Source organism: Drosophila montana, unplaced genomic scaffold (genome assembly GCF_035044405.1).
Source record: "Drosophila montana isolate Dmon_TW-CO22-7 unplaced genomic scaffold, ASM3504440v1 contig_2127_1, whole genome shotgun sequence".
Taxonomy (NCBI): domain Eukaryota; kingdom Metazoa; phylum Arthropoda; class Insecta; order Diptera; family Drosophilidae; genus Drosophila; species Drosophila montana.
Genome location: NW_026997035.1, coordinates 852,841 through 875,256, shown reverse-complemented (window position 1 = coordinate 875,256; position 22,416 = coordinate 852,841). Strand labels below are relative to the sequence as shown.

At 40.9% G+C, this 22,416-nt stretch overlaps 4 protein-coding genes across 7 annotated transcripts; 3 read left to right on the top strand and 1 right to left on the bottom strand.

Annotated features, from left to right (window-relative positions):
• The first annotated feature begins 409 nt into the window (after positions 1 to 409).
• On the top strand, positions 410 to 1,640 carry LOC135427031 (PRKR-interacting protein 1 homolog). The gene is made up of 2 exons (XM_064680444.1): positions 410 to 589; positions 645 to 1,640. Exons 1-2 carry the CDS (start codon positions 416 to 418, stop codon positions 1,278 to 1,280), a joined length of 810 nt encoding a protein of 269 aa, XP_064536514.1. The 5' UTR covers positions 410 to 415; the 3' UTR covers positions 1,281 to 1,640.
• A 679-nt stretch (positions 1,641 to 2,319) lies between these two features.
• On the bottom strand, positions 2,320 to 9,005 carry Lis-1 (LisH and WD40 domain-containing Lis-1). Of its 2 annotated transcripts, none has more exons than XM_064680443.1 (8): positions 8,919 to 9,005; positions 4,867 to 4,978; positions 4,480 to 4,780; positions 4,263 to 4,419; positions 4,020 to 4,197; positions 3,817 to 3,952; positions 3,273 to 3,624; positions 2,320 to 3,209 (listed from the first exon to the last, which is right to left on the bottom strand). In XM_064680443.1, exons 2-8 carry the CDS (start codon positions 4,902 to 4,904, stop codon positions 3,136 to 3,138), a joined length of 1,236 nt encoding a protein of 411 aa, XP_064536513.1. In that variant the 5' UTR covers positions 4,905 to 4,978; positions 8,919 to 9,005; the 3' UTR covers positions 2,320 to 3,135. The 2 variants fall into 2 exon arrangements, with proteins under 2 accessions (XP_064536513.1, XP_064536511.1); XM_064680441.1 differs by having other exon boundaries at positions 8,856 to 9,001.
• Positions 9,006 to 9,325: 320 nt separating this feature from the next.
• Positions 9,326 to 20,572, top strand: Ptp52F (Protein tyrosine phosphatase 52F). Of its 3 annotated transcripts, none has more exons than XM_064680483.1 (18): positions 9,326 to 9,465; positions 13,712 to 13,869; positions 14,172 to 14,310; positions 14,372 to 14,481; positions 14,737 to 15,267; positions 15,532 to 15,690; positions 15,745 to 16,032; positions 16,090 to 16,394; positions 16,691 to 16,985; positions 17,049 to 17,240; positions 17,315 to 17,440; positions 17,503 to 17,841; positions 18,364 to 18,949; positions 19,009 to 19,208; positions 19,263 to 19,333; positions 19,388 to 19,522; positions 19,584 to 19,958; positions 20,021 to 20,572. In XM_064680483.1, the coding sequence occupies exons 2-18, from the start codon at positions 13,737 to 13,739 to the stop codon at positions 20,387 to 20,389; spliced, it is 4,353 nt and encodes a 1,450-aa protein (XP_064536553.1). In that variant the 5' UTR covers positions 9,326 to 9,465; positions 13,712 to 13,736; the 3' UTR covers positions 20,390 to 20,572. The 3 variants fall into 3 exon arrangements, with proteins under 3 accessions (XP_064536553.1, XP_064536551.1, XP_064536552.1); XM_064680481.1 differs by having other exon boundaries at positions 14,169 to 14,310; XM_064680482.1 differs by having other exon boundaries at positions 9,333 to 9,465; positions 13,626 to 13,869; positions 14,169 to 14,310.
• Positions 20,573 to 20,716: 144 nt separating this feature from the next.
• LOC135427038 (splicing factor YJU2) lies at positions 20,717 to 22,029 on the top strand. Its single transcript, XM_064680454.1, has 3 exons — positions 20,717 to 20,860; positions 20,921 to 21,489; positions 21,551 to 22,029. Exons 1-3 carry the CDS (start codon positions 20,837 to 20,839, stop codon positions 21,909 to 21,911), a joined length of 954 nt encoding a protein of 317 aa, XP_064536524.1. The 5' UTR covers positions 20,717 to 20,836; the 3' UTR covers positions 21,912 to 22,029.
• The last annotated feature ends 387 nt before the right edge of the window (positions 22,030 to 22,416 follow it).

Sequence of the window (22,416 nt, the reverse complement as noted above, 5' to 3'; positions counted from 1 at the left end):
GTGTTACACAACTCTACGCTGCTCTGGCGACTGCTGCTTACTTGCTTGCTCTCTGCTCTGCTCACTGCGCTCAAACCGATTGCGCGTACGTGATTTTGATTTTTAAATAGAATATCTAATATAAACGGGGATTTATTGTCCGGGTGACTATTTGTAAACATATGACAATTATTTCTTTGGCTACGCTAGCATTAGAACAGCACGAGTTACGATTTCGAATCGTTAATTTAGAAATTAACGCGTTGTTTTCGGCTGGAACTCGTCAGTGTGACCGAACTAAGCAAGAGATGAAATAGACTTTCTTCACCGAAAATAAGAGACTGGTATTTTTGGTATTCTTGCGGGCACACACAACGACCAGTCACCACTCAACGCCAACACGCGAATAGTCACACTGAATTTGTTGTCAACAAACATGTCGCTGATTAAAAATTTAGTTAAAGAAACGGAAAACAAGCCCCGTAAGAAGAAAAAGAATGCGGGCTCCGACGACAGCGATTCTGGGGAAAAAGACAAGCCATTGGGGCCATTCATTAAAACGGCTACGGATCTACAAAGATTGAAGCTGGAAAAACTTATGAAAAATCCTGTAAATTTAATTGACGCTCACTGTAAACAATAGCTAATTGATTTAATATTGACAGGAAAAGCCAGTTATTATACCAGAGCAGCGCCGAGATCGTGACTACATGTCCTCGGTGCCCACATTTGTGCGCAATGTGATGGGCAGCAGCGCTGGTGCGGGTTCCGGCGAATTTCATGTCTATCGCCATCTGCGACGCAAGGAATATGCACGCCAAAAGAATATACAAAACCAAAGCCTACGCGAAGCTGCTGACGATGCGTATCAACAGAAATTGGATAATAATAAACGAGCTGCTGAGGAGCGCACGGCGAAAAAACGCGCAAAGCGCCTGAAGAAAAAGCAACGGGCAAAACGTCCACGCGAACAAAAACCAAACGAAGACCAAAAGCCAGAGAGTGAGTCCAGTGGAAGTGCCTCAGAAGCTGAAGATGAGGTGGGTACTGCAGCTGAGGAGTTGCCGTCAGAAGACAGAGAAGTGGCGAGCGCTACACAAGCAACAGAAGACGTGGTTGCTGAGCCTGCGGATGCGCCAGTTGTAAAACCCAATGCAGAAATGGAAACTGCTCCTAAAGGGCAAGAAATGGAAACAGTTGCGATTGCAGCTCCTGAAACGCAAGAAATAGAAACAGTTGCAACTGCTGCTCCTAAACCGCAGGCTGCAGCAGAAACTGAAGCATCCCAGCCAGAGAATTGACATAATTTAATTATTTTGTATGCATATATAAACAAATATAGCGTATGGTTTATAAGTGAAACAAATTTGTGGATTTATTCATGTTATGTATGTATATATATATCAATATATATTAACCAGCGATAAAACTGCCATTAAAGTAGTAATTGGCTAATTATCGATTGCATGTGTGGTTTATCGTGATAATAGGCCAACATTTAAAGCAGCTTTGGTGATAAGAGAAGCGTTTCAATTTTTTGTATTTTTGTTCAATTTTAATTCCCATAACTTATGCTAAAAAATAAGTGCTTCAAATACGAGAGTAGCCTATAATCGACTGGTTCGACTATGCAATACCCTGTACCCAGTTCCGACAACAAATGTAACACTCAATCCATGGATGGATCTGGCGCAATATCAATATTTTTGTGCATTTACGTACAATGCTCTGGGTACAGAGCATTTAAAATGTCATCAATTGTTGATTTTGTCGTTTTTCTGTTTCTTGAAGAAGCAAATTTTATTGTTTACAATTGGTTTTTGTTTTTTTGTTTGTTTAATCCACAGTCCGGTTCTTCTTCTTAATTTCTGCATGTGTGTGTCTATACGAAATTTTCAATGTTCCACAAATATTTTATAATGTATACATATATACTACTATATTTTGCCTTTGCACTTATGAACAATTAAATTAAAATTAAATTTGCAGCATTTTTACTAAAGTAAATCATATTTTTGAACTTAAAACAAACTTAAACTTGTACACATTTTATATAGGTTTAGGTTTATTTGTATTGTTTGTTGTTTGTGGTTTTGTTTAGATCCTTTAGCAAAAAAGAACACAAAACGTCTAAGCTGTATTTATAAATGTTTGTAAAAGCGTTGTTGATTGTTATTCTTTTAGATAAAAATTACCTCAATTTCATATAAGTAAAATTTCAAGTAATTAATAACAAATTTGCCTTCCATCAGAAATCGTTCGCTCTGCGTTATAATAATAGTATATTTAGAAGAAGGAAAAAATACTTTTGTTTGTTGCTGCTTTTGTTGTTGTGGTTGATTTTTCTTTTCTTATATTGCGCGAGGGTGTGGCATATATTTATCTATATTATTATGCGCTTATATGCAACAAAATTCAGAGACGACAACATCATATAGTATCGTATTTTCGCTATGTAGTCTATAAAGACTGTGTTGAGTGACATTGCAACATTTGGATTTTGACAAATACATTTTTCGTCGTACAATTGTTTTTTGTGTATGCGTATTTTTATAATATATCGTTTTTCAAATTGGTTTTCCACACTCACAAGAAATCTACGAAAATTCAACTACAGATCTTAAGTTTTTGTCGGCTAGCGAGCGTGCTTTGTGGGCGTTTGTTTTGTTTTCTTATCGATTTGTTGTTGTTTTTTTCTTAATGTTTTCTTTTTTATATATTTTGAGGCGTGGGTCTACACAGCATTTAAATTAAAAGTAATCGTATGTATATTTAAAGGTTTATATATATAAATATGCATGTACTTTGTATAGTTGGTAGGTAGGTAGGTTAGTTGGTTAGGAGGCCGTACATTAAATAAATATTTCGTTTCTTTCGCTGTTTAGTTTTTTTTCTTCTAATTGCTGCTTGCTCGGTTTTAACTTTAGACATACATCATATGTATACATACACATACATATATATATAGATATATTTTGAAATATACAATTGAAGTTTGCATTGGTGCATCTGGTAAAGGTGGCTGAGACTGTGTGCTGTTTTGCATACTCAAATATATATATGCATATATATATATATATATATCTATATATATAAATATTGTAGCTTTAATAATTATGTTTAAATTGAGAAATAAGCAAATCTTTTGCCGAGTTCCTAACGACATTCCCAAACTTTAACTGTTTGATCTACGCTGCCGGAAATGACATAGGGATGCGCTTTGTGAAAATCTAAAAAAGAAAATGTGTTAAAAACAAACTATAAATCTGATTAGTGGCATATTTTGCACCCACCAATCGATGTGCAGAAATGCTGATGCGCATAGAGCGTCTTCATGCATCGCTTGTTGCGCAAGTCCCAGACCCGTATGGTCTTGTCATCACTGGCTGATACCAAATATTTGCCACCCGGATGGAATGCCAAGCCCCGCACCCAATTGTCGTGCCCGTTCAATGTGAGCAAGCACTGTCCAACGCTCACATCCCAAATGCGTATGGTTTTGTCGCGTGAACCCGATGCCAGGAATGGTCCCTGATGGTGACCCTTCTTGTTGTCAGCGCCGGCTGCCTCATTTATTGCTGATGCTGCCGCCTCGGGCGCCCAGGCAATGCATTCCACCGTATGCTCATGATCGCGTAATTCAACCTGCAGAATATAGCAAAATGTTTAATTGTGATATATTTAATTTCATTTAATTTAAGGCCACATATTATTCAATGTACGGGAAGCCTTAGACAAACACTTGCATAGGAAGCCCCGAAGTTGCATGGCTTCTATTCGATTCCCTTATCATGCTTATATATAAGGATTCTATCCGTTGTCTGTTTGCTTGCTTACCTTGCAGTCTTTTGAATTCGTCAACCAAACGCGTATTGTGTGATCATTTGAGCATGTGGCAAAGATGCTGCCTTCAATGTGCACGCGCACCATTCGCACCCACTCCCGATGGCCGGTGTAGGTTTTAACGCAGTAGCTGGTCATGAAAATTATAAACAATTAGAATTCGATTGCTGCAATGAAAAATTCTGTTGAAAACTCACCCGGTGGCCACCTCCCACATTTTGATAGTGCGATCACGTGATGCGGATAGCACATAGTCTCCGGCGGGCACAAAGGCCACCGACGACACATTGTGATCGTGACCGTGCATGGTTTTAACACACTCGTAACTCTGTTGGAAGTCCCACAGTTTAATGGACAAATCAGCACTGCAGGAGGCTGTAAGGGACACAAAGTTAGGAGCTTAAAAACCAAGGGTCTCGATTGCTAGTTGCTGGCATTACCTAAGAGCTTGCCCTGCGCATCGAATGCCACATCCTGCACAGAGTCTGTGTGTCCTTTCAGACTACGCTCATATTCGCCAGTTTCGAAATCCCATATCTTAATGGTAGCATCTTCCGAAGCAGAAACCATGAGTCCGAATATTGGATGAAATATAACCTGCAATAACAACAATAATCAATTTAATGCTGTATGGGTGAGCTTAAATGCTAAACTTACCCTCGTTATGCTGGCACGATGTCCTGTTAGTGAGTATTTCTCTGGTGGCCTGGGTATCCATTCGCCTGGCGTACGTTTGTTCTTTGTGGGCGCACCCTCGATAACCTCCTTTTCAGCTTCCGTTAGCTTAGCCTCTAATTCCATTACCTTCTTTTGCAGACGTATGACCGATGTCCATTTCTTTTCTAACAGGCCGCCAAACTTCTTTTCCGCTTCTGTGCTGAGATCGGCCTCCTTGCGAAAGGCCTCCAGTGAGTCGGCATAGCCATTTGAGCCCAAATAATCGGCAATCGCTTGGTTACTGCAGCAGCACACCAAATAAAACACATAGAAAATTCGAAATGATTTAGTTCGACTGGTTTTATGATGATGTTGATGGTTACTTACAGCTCCTCGCGCTGCCGCTGCGACAACACCATTTTCATGCTGTTCTTCGGTTTGGGCGAGCTTCAATTCTTTTGCTGTTTGCCTCGATTTGTTGCTGCCTTCTTGTGCAATGCTGCAGAGAAATAAGAGAAGAAACATGCATAAAGACAAACGCTCGAGTATTATAAATGAATGACTGAACAGGAAATTAGTTTCACAAAATGAAAAGGCAAGTTTCGCAAAGGGGCAAGTCACCCACATAATTATACCCTGTACCCATCGCAAAATGGATACAAAAAAGCGTATATTGCGCTAATGCAAATCTTTGTAATATGCAGCAGGATTTAACTTCGGCTTTATGAAGTACTGTATATATCCTTAAGCACCATCAATATCCAAGACGATCTAGCGACTATATTTGGTCGTTTTTACATTTAGATCATAGATTTTTCAATGACACACACAGAGCAGGTTTCTTAGCGATAATTTCTCTCGTTTTTTCTGAAATAGGTAATTATCGATTTTTGAGCCAGTTTTTTTAAGCATACCTCAAAGATAAAAACAGAGATAAAAAATATTTTATGTAGTAACAGTACAGAAAAAATAAGTACACGTTCATGTAGCGACAATTCGGAGCTGTGTACAGGGTATCTCCTAGTTGGGTAACTAAATAGAGACATTCTCGATTTTTTTGGCAAGCTTGCCTCAAGACGCCGCATCTTTCGTATGCATACTCATTAATCTACTACTACTTCCCTCCGTCTACGTCCCTATGCCTTCCTTCCTTTCATTGTTTCACAGCGTGTAGCATGATGATCAACATAATTATCAACATCTTCAGCCTCCGAAATTGTTTCGTTTGTGTGTTTCTGGCACACCAAAATTTTCGGTTCGTCTGGCCGCCATATTAAAGCGCGCATTGTCTGCAAAACTTAAAGCTCAGCCGGTGGGCCAATCAGGTTGCAGCAACTATTCGCAATGACTTCCATGTTTTGAACTTTGTATTTGATCAAATGCAACTCTGCTTATAATTGACACATCGATTACTGCTCAAATATAACAATGCAATAGTCAACAGCTTCCAAAATAGTCAAAACAGCACCGATGAGAGCAGCTGTTATTTAAGTAGTTGCTTTAAATAGCAAGCCATGTTGTACTTGTTGTTGGTTATGGCAAGAGCAATTCAATTAACTCAAGGTGGTCAGCAATAGGAAGAACAGCAATAAGCAACAGGCAATAACAAAACACAGGTATCACGCAATAAAACGACATAAAACTAAACGAATCTAAGCGAAAAAAAATCAACGAAAGCATAACGCGTTTTTGTTTTCTTTCTAGATAAGCATTTGACGACACATTTGTGTGTGTACCACGTTGCCAACTATAGCAAAGTTACAAGCAGCGCTGACAAAGCCAATTAGCAAGATCTAACGGTAGTTCAAGCAACTTCTTATAAGTAAATAACGCAAAACGAAAGAGAGACGCACAACAAAGTCCAAGCTTAGACTACACAGGCACACACATACATATGCACTCGAATCGAGGAAATGACGTTTTCAGTTTATTTTTGGTCGCTTAACCATCGACAAATAATATTTAACGATTTTTGAACTAGCTGCTGAGCACAGGGCGATACACAATTTAATGAAAACTGACCAAACGAGTTCAAGCGTTGAAATTTGCTTTTTTTTGCGGCGACGTCGACGTCGGCATTGAAACTAGACATGAGTCACGCGCTTGGAGCGCAGTGCGAGAGCAAAGACAGCCTTTATCAGCTGTTGGGACATTCTCTCGCGGAGGAACTGTGGCAAACCTAAGACACCAAGCGCCCATTAACTGCGCATCTAAATATAAAATAAAAATCAATATACAAAATAAGAAAATAGACATCGCTAACGTCACGAGTATTAACGGAAAGCGTGTGGGTTGATAGGTTGTATAGGAGTGGGAGGGCAGTAGGTGCTTAATGCCGGACACCGTCAACAACCGTTGTGTTGTGGCAACCAGGCGTGCGTTTTGTTCTTATTGGGGCCAGCATTCCACTACACAGGCATGCGCCTTGTAACTTCCAGCTATGTAACTGTGTGGGTAGAGCTAGTAACGGTGCTCCACAGCAACAGCAAAAAAAAAAAAAAAACAATAAATACAGCTACAAGGGGGCGTTTGGATCACACGCTGTACAAGATTTGAAAGGCGTCCACTGACGCTGCGAAAAAAGGGTTACTATCGCGCTGACAGCCACACAAAATAATATATGCCCTAACACACAGACATAACTATACAAATGTATACCATATTCCAATTTGAATTGTAAATTGGAAATGCATATGTAGCTGTAAGTTTTTGTGTGGCGATTACCTGTTCGAAAAGCTCGCGTGGGCGTCTGATGTCAGCATGTCTGATGTACATACATATGCATAAGGATGCAGGAATGTGCGCTTCTCTTCAAAGAGCGCGTGTGCAAAAAAAAACGTTTAAGAGAGACCTTGCACTTGCCTGTGCACTTGGCTGCCAATTGCGTGTGTTTCTCACGCTTCGCCAGTGTTGGCAATGTTTAAATTAATTACGCTTGCCCACACACAGTGCTGAGAATTTGGCAATGCAGCAAATTAAGTAAAAGTTTCGAGTATTGATTAGGAACTACACTTGCCAACAAAATGTGTGAGACGAGACAATTCGCACTAATTATAACCTTTAGCTGGGAAAGTCGGACAAACACAAACACCTTGCATTGCATACAGTAACACTGTAAAAGCTCGTGAACAGGCATTTGGAAGATAACACAAGTGAAGAAAACAAAGCGGGGAGGGACAGAGAAAGAGTAGACAGACAAGAAAGACAGCGCTAAGAGTGTCAGAAAACAGACCTAATAGATAATGGCAGCAGCAACAGCAGCAATTTGTGGCCAATTTGCACAGTCAGTCTCAGACTTGGCGACTCCAGACCGAAGAACCAGCTTAGCTCAGCAAATTGCACACGTTCTGAGAAATGCAGCGAGCGCTGTTAACAATTCTACAACTATATATGGTCCCAAATACCACAGTCAAACACATGTGTTTTGTATTTTAGTGTATGTGCGATGGCCAATGCCAAAGCAGCCCAAAACGGAAAAACTGTAAAAAAGAAAAAAAAAATAAAAACAAGATTTCTACCGAGACACGACCAAGTTGCATTTGCAGAACTGGTTTGCTTTTAACTTTGGCCCATGTAAAAAGCTGTTAGAGGCGCTTGGGGTGCAGGCGAAGGCAACGAAATTCGCTGCTTACGTTTGTTCTGGCTAAAAATCGATCAATTTCCCCAGTCAGGGCCAGGGGTAACAGGAGGCGTAGGAGGATACATGCGCAAAAACACACACACACACACGCGCACATAAAACTGACGCAGGGGACGATGTGTCATCGCTCTTTGGTGGTTGTTGTAGCAAAGAGGAAGAACTTGAAATTGTTTTTGTTTTTGCAATTGCATGTTAGGTTGAAGTTTCGTGTACATTTGTACTTTAGTTCAGTTTACACTTTGCAGCATTATTTGCATAACTTTAGCTTGTTCGTTTTGCTTTTCAATAACAAAAACACACATGTATATATATACAAGCGCACACACACACCAAACACAATAACAACAACAACACTGACGAAAAATAAAAACTGTTACGACGGCCATCTTGAATGAGCAGCGCAGCCAGCGTCTCTGCGGCAGCGTTTTAAAAAAGTGGCAATATGCAAAATTGAAAAAGGCCATATAGATTTGTAAGACACGCACATTTGCCACAAAATAATTGCGTTTTAAAAGGGGTTTTCGTTTCTTTCTCTTATAAGCGCGCACCAACACACTGCCAGTGTTCATACATATGACAAATTTTTTCTTTTTTTCCCATTTGCCCATTACATACACTTCGCTGCTGCGTTGCCGTCGCGTAAACGACACTTTGCGAAAAGCAACTTTGATTATGCGTTGCAACGCGTGCACTTGCGGTGATTTGTCGTTTTTCAAGGCACACTACGCATACTTACACAAATAGTTATTTTTATGAATTTTTTAGTTATATTAATTTTAATCAATTGGGAAATAATTACGCAGAAGTGAAGCGCGGCGAGAAATGCTTCCAATACCTTTCGATGCTTTCAACGTATCGATGTTAAAGTTTTTGTTTACCAGCACTAGTTGCAGGGTCAGTGTGTTTTTGTTATCGATATTCGCTAGCGGCGGCACCTATCGATGGCTGGGCGAAATGCACTGAACAGCTGTTGTAATCATTTTGGCGCATTTCCCTTTACTTTTTAAAAGTAAATACAGTATATGTGTATACAACGCGCTGTTGGCATTGTACAACACTGCATGTGCATAAACTTTTGACAGAACTGCAATGTATTGTTTTTATCTTCAACAAACACACACATATATACCCTGTTGGAGTAACTTCCTTATCAGTAATAAGCACAATGATACAGCCGTGTGTTATTAATTTTTACGCTCAGTTGTCGACTAACACTCAACGGAAACGGTTATTCGTTAAAAAGAGTAACGATATCGTTGCGCATATTAAAGTGCAATTTTTCCAAACAATTTGATTCGCTCGCGCGTATTTAAAGCAAATAATATTCCATCTATTCATACCCCATTGTGAGTGCTAAGAATTTTTGTTTACTGCGTGCGCATTGGGCACTTGGCTCCAATGGCGAATCAATTTAATGAGCAAATTGCCAAAATATGTAAATGATTCGCAAATTATGACGGGCAGCGTTATCAAGCCATCGCGATTCTAATCAGCAGCCTGCTCGCTCCGTCTCGTTACACATTCCACTGTGATAACGGTTTCAAAATTGAAATCAAAAGTGCTGCCAATTGCATTGTGTGTTTGTCTATCGATAATTTGATTTGTAACGGAAGCACATCCTTAATACAAGCCATAAATGTATTAAACAAATTACACACATCTTATTGCGAGTGCGCGTGTGTGTGTGTATGTGTATTATTGGGAAACAATTTGTGGCGCACAGTGGACAATGTTTCAGCGGCCTCATATGCACATTGTTATCAGGGAGCTGCTCTGATTATATATTGTTGATATGATAAAATACGCAAGCACTTCCAGCGTTTACTTTCTATGACCGTTAAATTGTTATTATTGGCTTATTTGTTGTTTCACGCTTGATTTGTGGGCACGCCAAAAAAAAAAAAAATAAATAAAAAAAAAAGAATGATTCGCGACTTGTTTAAACAAGCAAAAGCATAGGAAATTGTCTAAGCGGCTGCTGCCGCCATACAGTTCGTCAAGTAGATAACAAAATATGTCGCCAAGCTATTAATAAATATCGAAAAAATGTAATTTTATTTGCTTTAAAATGTCTCTTCAGTGGCAGCCATTGCGTTCGAGCTACTGAAATTAGTAATTAGCGTTGTAGTTTCTTGATTAAACACACACACACACACACCTTCTCGAGTCAATAATGTTGAAATATCTGAATTGTTTAAGTGAACCACAAAAAAACAACAACAAAATCTTGAGCAGCTGTGTGATAATAAGAGCCGAAGCTCTCGTTTCAGACATGTTTCAACCACAATATATATTTGATCAGCGCAGTGTTCAGCACTTCGATTTTCGCTATAAATCTCAAGTTGTTCAGATCGTTATCTGTGCCAATAATTGTGTATTGCGTCTGTCAGAGTTTTGGTTTTCACGCGCTTCGCTTAACTCACTCGAATTGTCCATTAAGTGCCTTGATAAGCCCTTACCCAAACCCAATCCCCTGGACTTGACATTGCTCAAGTGTGCAGTGCATAGAGCATTTTTTATACCCTTGCAGAGGGTATTATAATTTTGTCGTGAAATGTGTAACGCATAGAAGGAGACATCTCCGACCCCATAAAGTATATATATTCTTGATCAGTATCAACAGCCGAGTTGATATAGCCGTGTCCGTCTGTCCGTCTGTCTGTTTCTATGCGAACTAGTCTCTCAGATTTAAAGCTATCTTTATGAAACTTTGCAGAAGTCCCTCTTTCTGTTGCACGCAGTTCATATGTCAAAACCAGCTGGATCGGACCACTATATTATATAGCTGCCATAGGAACGATCGGTCGAAAAGTAGGTTCTTGTATGAAAAACATTTTTGTTTATAAAGTTATCTTTACTAAACTTGGTATTTATTAGTTTTACCACGTTTCCCATATATATGCAAAATCCTATTAAGATCGGGCAACTATATCATGTAGCTGCCATAGGAACGATCGGTCGAAAATTATGCTGTTGTATGGAATTTTTTTTTGTTTTTCAAGATATCTTGACCAAGCTCGGCATTTATTAGTTTTACTATGCTCCCTCCACTTATGCAAAATCTTATTCACATCGGGCTACTATATCATATAGCTGCCATAGGAACGATCGGTCGATTAAGTTGTTGTATGGAAACCTGTTTTGTTTTTCAACATATCTTAACCATATTCGGCATTAACTATTTTCCCTGTGCTTCTTAGATACGGGCAAAGCACTATGAGCATTTTGAAAAGGTTGGGTCTGCAAGGGTATTAAATCTTCGGTGTGTCGAAGAAAGCACTTCTTTCTCGTTTTTTGTTGTTGTTAATTTTGTTAATCGCGAATTCGACTTGTGCTCAATGCCAATCCCCGCAGAAGCTCTCAATTACACAATAAAACTCTGCCTACAAGGCTTTGTCAAAGAACTTGAGTCATATGTGCCATGTACTTTGATCAGTTTTTTGAAGGAGGCTCCCCTTCCCTCCGTCCTTCCCCTTCCTAACTATTCATAAATGTATATAGATGTATGCTTTAGTTGGCAAACGTTTTTTAACTATAGTTAATTATTTTAAGTTTTAAATAAGTTCAAAAATTCTTTTTTCCAGCAACTTAAAAACGTGCACAAAATTAAACAATATAAAATAAAAAAAAATATGAGTGAAGTTAAATGTTTTTTACATTTTACGAGCATTCCACATTTATCTTAACTCAAAAGTAATTTATCGTTTGCAATTGAAGAGATCGTAAAAGAGCTCACGACATTTAAGTCTCATGTTAAAGCTATTTGGAGAATTTCCCATTTAGAACGTACGAAAATTAAGAGAAGGCTGGTATTAAGTGGAAAAATAACGCTCCAATCATTAAGCTCTATACTAAAGACAAGTCAGGGTGCCTTAGTCGAGCGTAGACGACTAAGTGTTATTCTGCACACAATCCAAAACAGTCAAAATAATATTTTCCTAACCCAAACACCAAGTTTTCAGTTCTTAACTCGTTTAATCTGCGATATGTGCTCAACTTTCGGGCAGTGCATAACGATATTTGTCGGTTTTGTGGTAATACAGTCTCTTAAATTGACTCCTTGGCGCAGACGAATATGACTTGTGGTTTAATCAAGAATAAATGGAAAGAATTTTCTTTCTTTTGACCGCTTTAAGCAATTGAACACTTCAATTTATCCATTTTTCACCGCATTTTCATGTTTTTTCTTGGAAGACGCCGCCTAAGATCTTCCCGATCTTCTTTAATTTAAAAAATATATTCTTAAACCTACTATGCACTTCTTAAAAATCTTTAAAGTGTACACTGCATAAAAATGATAAATATAAAAATGTATATATAAAACTTAACGATAAAGTAAGGACACTTTCGACAAGCTAAAGATTTAATTCCCTTGTAGACATTTTCTTTACGATTTTGCAGATATGAGAGAATAGTGAAGAAAGCTCCTAAATGCTGAGTGTGTTGAAAATATCTTATAAAGCAGAACATTTTGCCATACAAGAACCTACTTTCCGAACGATCGTTCCTATATGATAGCTATGAGATATAGGATTCCGATGGTGATAACATTTTACATATACCATATATGGGGAGCAGAGTGAAACTAATAAGTCCCGTTTGGTTAAGATATCTCGAAAAACTAAAAAGTTTTCCATACAAGAACCTGATTTTCGACCGATCGTTCCTATGGAAACTATATGCTAGAGTTATACGATGCTGATAAGATTTTGCAAGTATGTAGGAAACTGAGTGAAACTTATAAGCGCCGAGAGTGGTTAAGATATATGGAAAATCAAAAAAGTTTTCGGACAAGTGCCTAATTTTTTACTGATCGTTTCTATGGCAGCTATACGAAATGGTTGTGCGATCAGGTCGGTTCCGACATATTTACTGCCTGTAATAAAAAGACGGACTTTTGCAAAGTTTCAAGACGATTTAAAACTGAGAGACTAGTTCGCATAGAAACAGGCAGATGGACGGGTGGACTATATATACTTTATGGGGTCGAAGAAGAAGTCTTCTTCTATTGGTTACACATTTAAAAAAAAATTGTAATACCCCCTCTACAAGGGTATTAAAAGAGCGCAGCGCATCGAGAGGTTAAGGTATAGAACTAGTTATGAGTAATATTCGAGATATTTGTTCGTAAATGCCTTCGGTTTTAGTTATATTTCTCTCTCGCTCTCGCTCTCGCTCTCTTCGGGTCAAATGCTGAGCGTAATTGTGTAATTATTTTCTTTGTTATTATAATTAATGTTATTTGTATTATTGACACTTGCGCTCAGCGCAATAAGTTCAGCTGCCCGATACTTGTAAATCACGTATCATTCATGATATTCTGTATATATGTGCATATATATAAATTTATTGTTGTTGTTGTTTTTCTTTTCGTTTTTTATTGATTCACGCCTAAACTTTATTAATGTGCGCAATGCACTTAAGCGAGCTGCTGTCTTATATGGCGGGGTTAATACTTTCGATACGATAATATTTTTAATTTTTTTTTTTTCATTTTTTTTTGGAGGTGCAATTAAAAACCGGTTGCATTTGTTGAGCTGACATTGAACTTGATTTTAACTTCCGATTTTCGTACTCGTAACTCGCACACAGCAACTGCTGGCAATGTGGACCTAAGATGCGGCACAAGAGACACGGGAAGCCAAGGACACGGCTCTATGGACTGCTCAGTGTGCCGTTATTGCTGTTGGCCTGGTCACAGGCGCAGGCGCAAACAAGCACCGCGCTCACTGAACAGGAACTAAATGAGGGTGAGTTCTAACCGAAAAACAAGACACAAGTAGTTGGTATGCTGAGAATCTTCTAGTTTTGAGTTGTCAATCTTCGTTGTAATTCTCAATGAGTTTTAGCTTTGAACGGCTGATAAGGCGTCGGACAAAGTAAACTGTGCTGATAATAAAACCAACAAGTTCTTTGAACAACCTGTTAACTTTTGTTGTTGTTATTGTAAAAGTTAAACAACGTCGACCTTCAGTCAATCAGCTGAAGCTTTAGCTTACCACTTTAATACCTAAAACAACATTGTTTACTTTCATATTTCTCACGATAGTAGTTCAGGTGACTGTCATTAGTACGCCGTATACGCTCAGCTTTAGCGTTAGCGCCGAGGATAAGGATAAATACATAATTGAGAATGTCACGTGTCCCGCGGGCAGCGCCTTGACGAGCCTAGGCGAAGAGCAACTTGTCTGGTAATGCCTCCATTCAGTCGAGTTATATTTAATCTCACACATTTTGTTTATATTTATCTAGTGAAAATCTGGAACCCTGCACGAGCTATACAACCGTCGTTACGCTGAGGGGTACGGCTGTAGGCGCCACGCCCTTTGACCAAATCGTAATTGCCTACACAGACTACAAGGGTGAGTCGTTAGATATTCAAAGACTATAGAAAATGATTTCCATGAAAAGAATATTTAAATAAAAATCATAAGACTGTAATAACAAATTAATGGCTATAATTAAGATCTACTAATGCGATAAATATATTTCTATGAATATAAAATTGAGAAATTTGCACTCGAATAGAAAACCTGAAATGTTTGCCAATTGTGGAAATATGCTATCATAAAATCAGTTTTTTTTTGACTATATTAACATTTGCCTGCACTCTGCAGATCCAAAAACCAATTTGACCTCCGTTGTGGCTTCGGAGACAAGCATAGAGCTGACGTGGGAGACCAGCGATCGGGCCTGTGTGAAGCACTTCGAGATCTATGCAACTGCGCCGGACACCTCGCGTTTCAGGCAGCAGTTCAAGGAGGAGAGCAAAGATACCGTTGAGGAAGTGTGGCCCTGTCGCACTTACAATGTCACACTGGAGACGAGGAATAATGCCAGCGTCATAGTCGATAGCGATATGAGATTCGTGGACACTGGCTATCTAGAGCCTGGCGAGCTGCAGCTAACCATTAGCAATCGCTCCAATGGCGACACGCTGGTCGCATGGAACGAGCCGGATAATAAGAGCTGCATAGGCAGCTTCACCATTGTCTGGCGGCGAAATGGCTGCGTATCGGACGAGGATCAGGAGACGACCACAGCAACCACAGAGCAGGAGGATGAGACGACAGCTACCACGGTTTTGGATGACTGGACAGGCGCAACGACTGTGCCGCCGTATACCGATATGGAATCGGAGACTAAAGGTGAGTGCTTCCGGCTCTAGAGCTGCCGAAGCTTAATCCGTTGTATTTTTATGCCCTGAACCCATCGGAAATAAATGCGACAGGCAGAAGCGAGCATGTCCGACACAATTTAAAGTGTACATACATTTTCATAATCTCGATAAATATCGATTTTGAGACGTTTATTTTAATGCTAGAATGTTTACAAAGACAGCTTGAACCTGGGTTTAGGGTATCTGCTAGTCGGACATGCCCGACTATAGCTCTCTCAATTGTTTTCTTCAGAGGATTGCGGTGGAAGCGAGACCTCGAATGACAGCACATTGAAACAGTTTACCATAACGGAGCTGCAAGGCTGCGCACTGCACACCATCGAGGTCTACATCAATATGGAGCGCAATACAACGGCCAAGGCCACCGAGACGTTTGTGTCCGGCGCGAAGAGTAAGTAGAACCAGCTGGCACGCCCAAGCCCCGACTAAATCTATGCGCAAACAGTGCCCAGCGCTGTGTCGCAGCCCATGCAGGAGATCGATGCCACGGAGCTGCGCTGGTCCTGGTCACCGCCCAGCGATCATGCGCAGTGCGTGGCCAATTATCGTGTGAATCTGGCTGGACCCATACAGCGTCTGGAATATGAGAGTGGCGAGCAGTTGACCAATGAGACCTTCATGCTCTTCACCAAACTGGAGCCTTGCGGCACTTACAAGGTGGAAATTGTGCCCCTTTTAGCGAATGGCAGCATGGGCGCTAAGTTCCAGAGCCAGAGCACCCTCAGCGAGGATCGTAAGTGGCACAGAGCCATCAATTCACTAAGATCTCTTACCTATATCTTTGCAATAGAGCCCACACAGATATTGGAACCGTACAGCAGCACAGGACCCTTTTCCATCCAGTTGAACTGGCAGATACCAAGCTACGCCGATCTGTGCATCGATGGCTATCGCATATCCGGTTGGATGGATGGTGGCTCAGAGGTCGTCGCCTTGAGCGTCAGCACACAAAACAATACTGTGCTATTTGAGAAGGATCTGATGGCCTGCCAGGCATATACCATACAAATAATACCCTATACGCATGAGAATCTGGATGGAGAGCTACGGCAAATCGAAGTGGAAACACAGGCCGATGTTGTTAACGGCGACAAGGTTTGAGAAATTAATTATGACTTACGTTGGAATAGGTTCAAATTTTTATGATTAGAAAAGTACAAAAATTTAAAACGAATTTATCAAGCACATGGACTGGCTCCTTTTCAATTGCAATAAATTGAATGTCTAGTGCTAAGCTGGACAGGATCGGCCCTCGACACACAAGAAATGAGAGCTTTAAAACCAGGGAGAATCATTTCTTTCTCTTATATGATAGAACTTGTTAATCATTGTTATTTGCTAGCGAAAGGAAATTTGTACAACCGTGACTTATATAGATATCTCCTTTGTAGACTGATCTCGCACTGGTTGGCAACGGCGCCACATCGCACAGCCTGGAGCTAATTGCCTATAATAAGGATTTCAATAACAATTGTCAGACGTTCTTTGCGCACTTCAATTGCTCCGCCAATTCGGATGTGCCGTACACCTATGCGGAGAAATACGTGGAGAGCTATCGCGAGAGGGGTTTTCAGGCGATTATCGCACCGCTCTCGCCGTACACGAAATACGTCTGCCGGGTGTCGCTTCACAATATGGCTGGCGCCTCGAAGGTCAAGTCCTTGACGCTGGAAACCTTGGTCTACTGTATGTGCTGGCGGCATAGAGTTATTGTTCAGTTGGGTACTAAGCGAATCTAGTCAATTGCAGTTCCCGAACAACCCAGGAACGTTCTGTTAACCGGCAGCAGCAAGCACAGCCTGACCTTCACCTGGGAACAACCGAAACTACTGAATGGACCCATCAAGTATTACCAGGCATTTCTGATGCGCTACGAAGCTGATTATTTTGTGCCCAGCATATGCGAAGCTATAACCGAGCTGCCAAAAACTGATACTAAAGGTTGGTGTGCATCTTCCAGCAATCCAGCAATCCCTAAAACCCAACCTAACCTAAAATATAATTTATCCACTTAGGCGACATGACCAATACCTTCTATGATCTGGCGCCCGCCGTCAAGTACATTGTGCAAGTGGCTGCACAGAATGATTTTGGTCTGGGCCCGTATACGGCGCCAATTATAGGAGTTACGGCATCAGATGGTAGGTGATATATTCAGTTTTACTCAACCTAGCCTAAAAAAAAACCAATTTGTCTATAACAGTGTCGGATCCTGTGACGGATCTAAATGTAACATCGGAGGGACCCGCGCTGGATCCTGACAATTATAGCGCCAATGTGACCGTCGCCTGGACCATACCCTGTAAATCGAATGGTCAAATCGAGTGGTTCCTCTTGGAATTTAGTGGCACACGAAAAGAGCAGGAAATCAAATTCCAACGACAAGTGCCGCCTGCTGGACACGACAAGAAGGGACGCATGTCCTATACCGAAACAGATCTACAGCCCGAAGTTGAATACACCGTAAAAGTGGCAATTAAAACGAGCAATGTGTCTACTTTAAGCGACAGTACAAAAAAGGAGTGGAAATCGCCATCTGGCTGTAAGTATTGATGGGATCTTACTTACTTACCCAGCCGTTTTGACGTGCAACATATTGGAATTGATATTTGTGTCTTCGTTATATAGTATTTGCGCGCAATTGTTTTTGTATTCCCATATTTCACACCCATCTATGACATTTAGTGTTGTAAAACCAAGAGGACGCCTTTTTCTTTTTTGAGCTTCAACACTCTATTTTTAGTCTACTTTTAGCATAATGTGCTAAAAATGCCTCAATGGTATTCGTTTGTGTCCTAGTCCATGCGCGCACTCTTCGTGTAGTGCTGAAAAACTACTGGCACTCATTTTTCTGTAGGGTCTTCTTTTGGTATGCACAAGATACTAAAAATGTCCTTATTTTACTTACTTGTGTGCTGCACTTTGCAGCACTGCTGCCTGTAGAACAAAATTCGACCAAGTTACTAACACTGTAAAGGCAACTGTTAATTGAAGGCGCGAATAAGTCTGATATATGCAATTAGCCTTAAAACTTAACCATTTATTTTAATTTATACCCCACTAGTACCCTCTGCCCTGGGTGAGGATCTGGTGAGTCAAATGCGCGTCAGCGCCTATGAGACAAATCATCCAACCAGTTCGGCAATCGTGCGTCTGCCCGGCAATATTGCTAACTCCGAGTCGGGCAATATAACGTATATAGCGCTGTTGCTATCCCAGAAGAACTGTGCTGGTGAGCCGCAGCTGAAACATGATGTGCTCAAATCAGGGGAATGGCCCACTGTGGCATCCTGGGATGAGGTGGGCAGCGATTGCATTTATCAGTATCAAACCACGCCGCTTCAGTGGCAGCCACACATTGCAAAGAATGGACGCGACATTAGCGAGGAGGAAATAACCTTTACCATTGGAGTTGGCAAGTGTCCGGATGTGTCCGAGCGCTATTGCAATGGACCGCTAACTGCTAACACCGAATACAACATGGTGGTGCGTCTGTTCACCAGCTCCGGTTACAATGATGCCGCCCTGCTGGAGTTCAGGACAGATGCGGCCATCAAGGTGACGCTCATCTTGGTCAGCGTCTGCAGCTGCCTGCTGCTGGCTTTCATTTTGGGCTTGGTTGTGCTTTGGGTGCGCAAGCGTATAGCCTGGTAAGTGCTGGAGATCACATTGAGATTGAATTTCAATTAATTTTTATGTTTGCTTTCAGGCATCGCGACTCTGGTCAGGGCATAGAAGATCCATTTGGTAATGTTATAGCCAAGAACTTTGCCATCTTTTATGCTGACGTGGCCAAGCCGGAGAAATTGACGCGCGAATTCAAGGAAATAACCGTTGTGGCCTTGGAGCTAAGCTATTCGGCCTCTGAATTGGGCAACAATAAGAATCGTTACGCGGATATATATCCATGTAAGTTGACTTCAGATTTGGGAAACTTTAGAGATTCAATTTTGTGTATTCCAGATGACAAGAATCGCGTGATATTGGACATAGATAGTGAAGGATCGGACTACATCAATGCTTCCTTTATTGATGTACGTTTTGAAAGCTCTTCCAAATAAATTATCTTTATTAATCCTTGCTTTTAGGGTCACACCCGCAAAAAGGAGTATATAGCGACTCAGGGGCCGAAGCCGGAGAGCGTTATGGATTTCTGGCGCATGATTCTGCAGCACAATGTCCGCGTCATTGTACAGGTTACCCAGTTTCGTGAAGGCAACATAGTAAGAAACTCTTAAGTGCCCACGCCTACAAATTTGTCTAATATTTTCATTTCCCTTTCAGATCAAATGCCACGAGTATTATCCCTATAATATGCGCGGTGTCAGCGTCACAATAAAGTCCAAGGAATCATTCGAGATCTATGATCGCACGGAGCTCTGTGTGGTCCACGAGAAATATGGTCTCAAGGAGAAAGTCATACATTTCTTCTTTAAAAAGTGGCCCGATCATGGCTGTCCCGATGATCCCAACCATTTGATTACCTTTGTTAGGAAAGTGAAAGCGGAGAAGCGTCCAAACTACTCGCCCATTGTGGTGCACTGCAGCGCAGGAGTCGGACGGACGGGCACATTTATAGGTCTGGATTTGATAATGCAGCGTTTGAAGAGCGAATCGAAAATTAATATTTTTGAAACGGTCAAGAAACTGCGCTTTCAGGTAATAATAGAACTCGTGCCCATTAGCTTGTGTATAGGTCTTGAGGTCTTTTAAATTTGCAGCGCATGAAAATGGTGCAAACGCAACAGCAGTACACATTCCTATACAGATGCACCTATGAGCTGGTCAAGCACAAGATACCACGTGCCGCACTCAAGCTCGATGGACGCACCAAAACGGATTCAATACCACCGTTGCCCACCGCAAAGAAGGTCAGCTTTCCAGATACCGATCTGAGCCGTGTAGAGGCGGCTGTGCTGGACACACCAGATCCGGAGTTGCACGAAGACGCTAGACTTTCGACAACAGTCCAGCTGCCCTCACGTTTTGGGGGCCTACGCAGAACAAAGGATTTGGATTCGTTGTACGAGCAGCCGGAGCGGAACAGCTACCAGCAGCCGAATGGTGGCAACGGCGAGTGCTCCATATGATTTTATGAGCATTTTACTGACATCATGCATGTGTTCTGAGAAGTATGTGTGTGTGTATTTATTGTATTATACAAATATAATTTAGCAGCAATAATAGCCAAAGAGAAATGTCTATCGCTAAAGCATTGTACTGTGAAAATAAACAAATATATGTAACAAATTTTAAAGGTGCTGGGAATGCAATTATATTTGTTTTGGCATTTCAATTTAACGATTGTTTTTAAAACCAAAAGTTTCGTAACGGAAAATTTGAATTCGAGTACGTAATAGAACATGTTATCGAAAAACGTTATATTCGCTACGTGCCTATCGAAAAACAATCGATATTAAAAGACATTCAATCATACAGCAGGCACAACTCTTTTTGCCACCAGTGTGAATGGCAAATTAGTAGGAAGAAGTACAAAACATTTATTTACAAATTAAAATATTTAGTGCATCAACAAAATGTCTGAGCGCAAAGTGTTAAATGTGAGTAGAATTATGCCCCTATATGGCCTGTGCCATGCACTAACCATGAATTCTTTATAGAAATACTATCCGCCGGACTTCGATCCATCGAAGATACCGCGCATGAAACTGGCCAAAAATCGGCAATACACAGTCCGATTGATGGCACCGTTTAATATGCGATGCAAAACTTGCGGGGAATACATATACAAGGGCAAGAAGTTTAATGCGCGCAAGGAGGATGTGGAAAATGAAACGTATTTGGGCATACGTATCTATAGATTCTACATCAAGTGCACACGCTGCCTGCAGGAGATCTCGTTCAAAACGGATCCACAGAACACCGACTACGAGATCGAAGCGGGCGCCACACGTAATTTTATGGCATTAAAACTGGCCGAGGAGCAGGCGCGTCGCGAGGAGCGTGAAGAACGCGAGGAGGAGGCTAATAATCCCATGAAATTGCTGGAGAATCGCACGCAACAGTCGCGCAACGAAATCGAAATGCTCGAGAGTCTCGAGGAGCTGCGCGATTTGAACAGACGACAGCAAACTGTGGACTATACGACCATGCTGGAGCAGTATAATCCTGCGGAAACGGAACGTGAACGCGAGGAGCGCGAGGAACGTGAAGATGAGGAGTTTGTCAAGTGAGTTTGCAGCTGGCCCTTTTACATGATAAACTAAACATAATATATTTATATTTGTTAGATCTGTGAACTTTAAAAACAAAGCGGAGAGCAGCGGCACGCGCATTGTCACGGAGGAAATTATTGAGGAGCTGAAGGAGGAGGATACAGCATTGCCAGCGCCACCAGCAGCCAAATTCGCCAAGCCCAGCAGTGCTTCAGCGCCCAGCAAAGCCACAGCTGGCGCTCAGCTAGTAAAACGCAAGACGCCTCTGGTGCTGGTGAAACCAAAGCCTGCAGCAGGAGCAGTAAATACAACTGCAACTGCAACAGCAACAGCTACGGCAGCCGCATCCGCAGCAGTCACGCCTAAACCGACAACAGCACCCGCTGGTTTATCCCTTTTGGCTGCCTACAGTGACAGCTCTGAGGATTCCAACTGACCTTTGCATATTATTAGCATTTATGCCAAGTCTATGTTTATATTCAAATTAGCTAAACTATATGCTAAGGCACAAAACAGTAGGAAAGAACATGTAATAAATGTATATGCTTACCATATCTTCCATATATACATATTATATACTCAGAACATGAGATATCTGCATAGCCAAGACCTCTCCTTATATAAGAAGAGGAACTGTTTCTAAGCTTACTATTTGGATGTCAAGAACTACAGAAGTTATCGAGTAACAAACTCGATTTATTACATGATTATGCAGCATGGTTTTCCAATTTTTTGTTATTGATTTTAAACTTATTTACTTCTGGACATGAATTGAAAAATTTATTCACAAGATTCGACTGTTTAGGCATAATTTTTCAATTATTTTGAAGATCTGTGCCTTCAATTGAATAAATTACGCCCTCGGCTTAGCAAACGTTAATTTAAGACTCTGCCTTGTCCTTCCTAAGCATTAGTTTTTGTTTTTTGGGCCAGCTAATGCA

What these genes read in the sequence shown, in the direction of transcription:
- LOC135427031 (XM_064680444.1), top strand. Translation starts at nt 416, where the DNA reads ATGTCGCTGATTAAAAATTTAGTTAAAGAAACGGAAAACAAGCCCCGT. An exon ending in AAAAACTTATGAAAAATCCT is followed by an intron (nt 590 to 644) that starts GTAAATTTAATT and finishes TAATATTGACAG; the next exon opens with GAAAAGCCAGTTATTATACC.
- Lis-1 (XM_064680443.1), bottom strand. Translation starts at nt 4,904, where the DNA reads ATGAAAATGGTGTTGTCGCAGCGGCAGCGCGAGGAGCT. An exon ending in CAGCGGCAGCGCGAGGAGCT is followed by an intron (nt 4,781 to 4,866) that starts GTAAGTAACCAT and finishes GTGCTGCTGCAG; the next exon opens with TAACCAAGCGATTGCCGATT. An exon ending in CGAATTCAAAAGACTGCAAG is followed by an intron (nt 3,625 to 3,816) that starts GTAAGCAAGCAA and finishes TATATTCTGCAG; the next exon opens with GTTGAATTACGCGATCATGA.
- Ptp52F (XM_064680481.1), top strand. Translation starts at nt 13,737, where the DNA reads ATGCGGCACAAGAGACACGGGAAGCCAAGGACACGGCTCTATGGACTG. An exon ending in TGCCTACACAGACTACAAGG is followed by an intron (nt 14,482 to 14,736) that starts GTGAGTCGTTAG and finishes TGCACTCTGCAG; the next exon opens with ATCCAAAAACCAATTTGACC. An exon ending in GTGCGCAAGCGTATAGCCTG is followed by an intron (nt 18,950 to 19,008) that starts GTAAGTGCTGGA and finishes GTTTGCTTTCAG; the next exon opens with GCATCGCGACTCTGGTCAGG.
- LOC135427038 (XM_064680454.1), top strand. Translation starts at nt 20,837, where the DNA reads ATGTCTGAGCGCAAAGTGTTAAAT. An exon ending in CTGAGCGCAAAGTGTTAAAT is followed by an intron (nt 20,861 to 20,920) that starts GTGAGTAGAATT and finishes AATTCTTTATAG; the next exon opens with AAATACTATCCGCCGGACTT. An exon ending in GAAGATGAGGAGTTTGTCAA is followed by an intron (nt 21,490 to 21,550) that starts GTGAGTTTGCAG and finishes TATATTTGTTAG; the next exon opens with ATCTGTGAACTTTAAAAACA.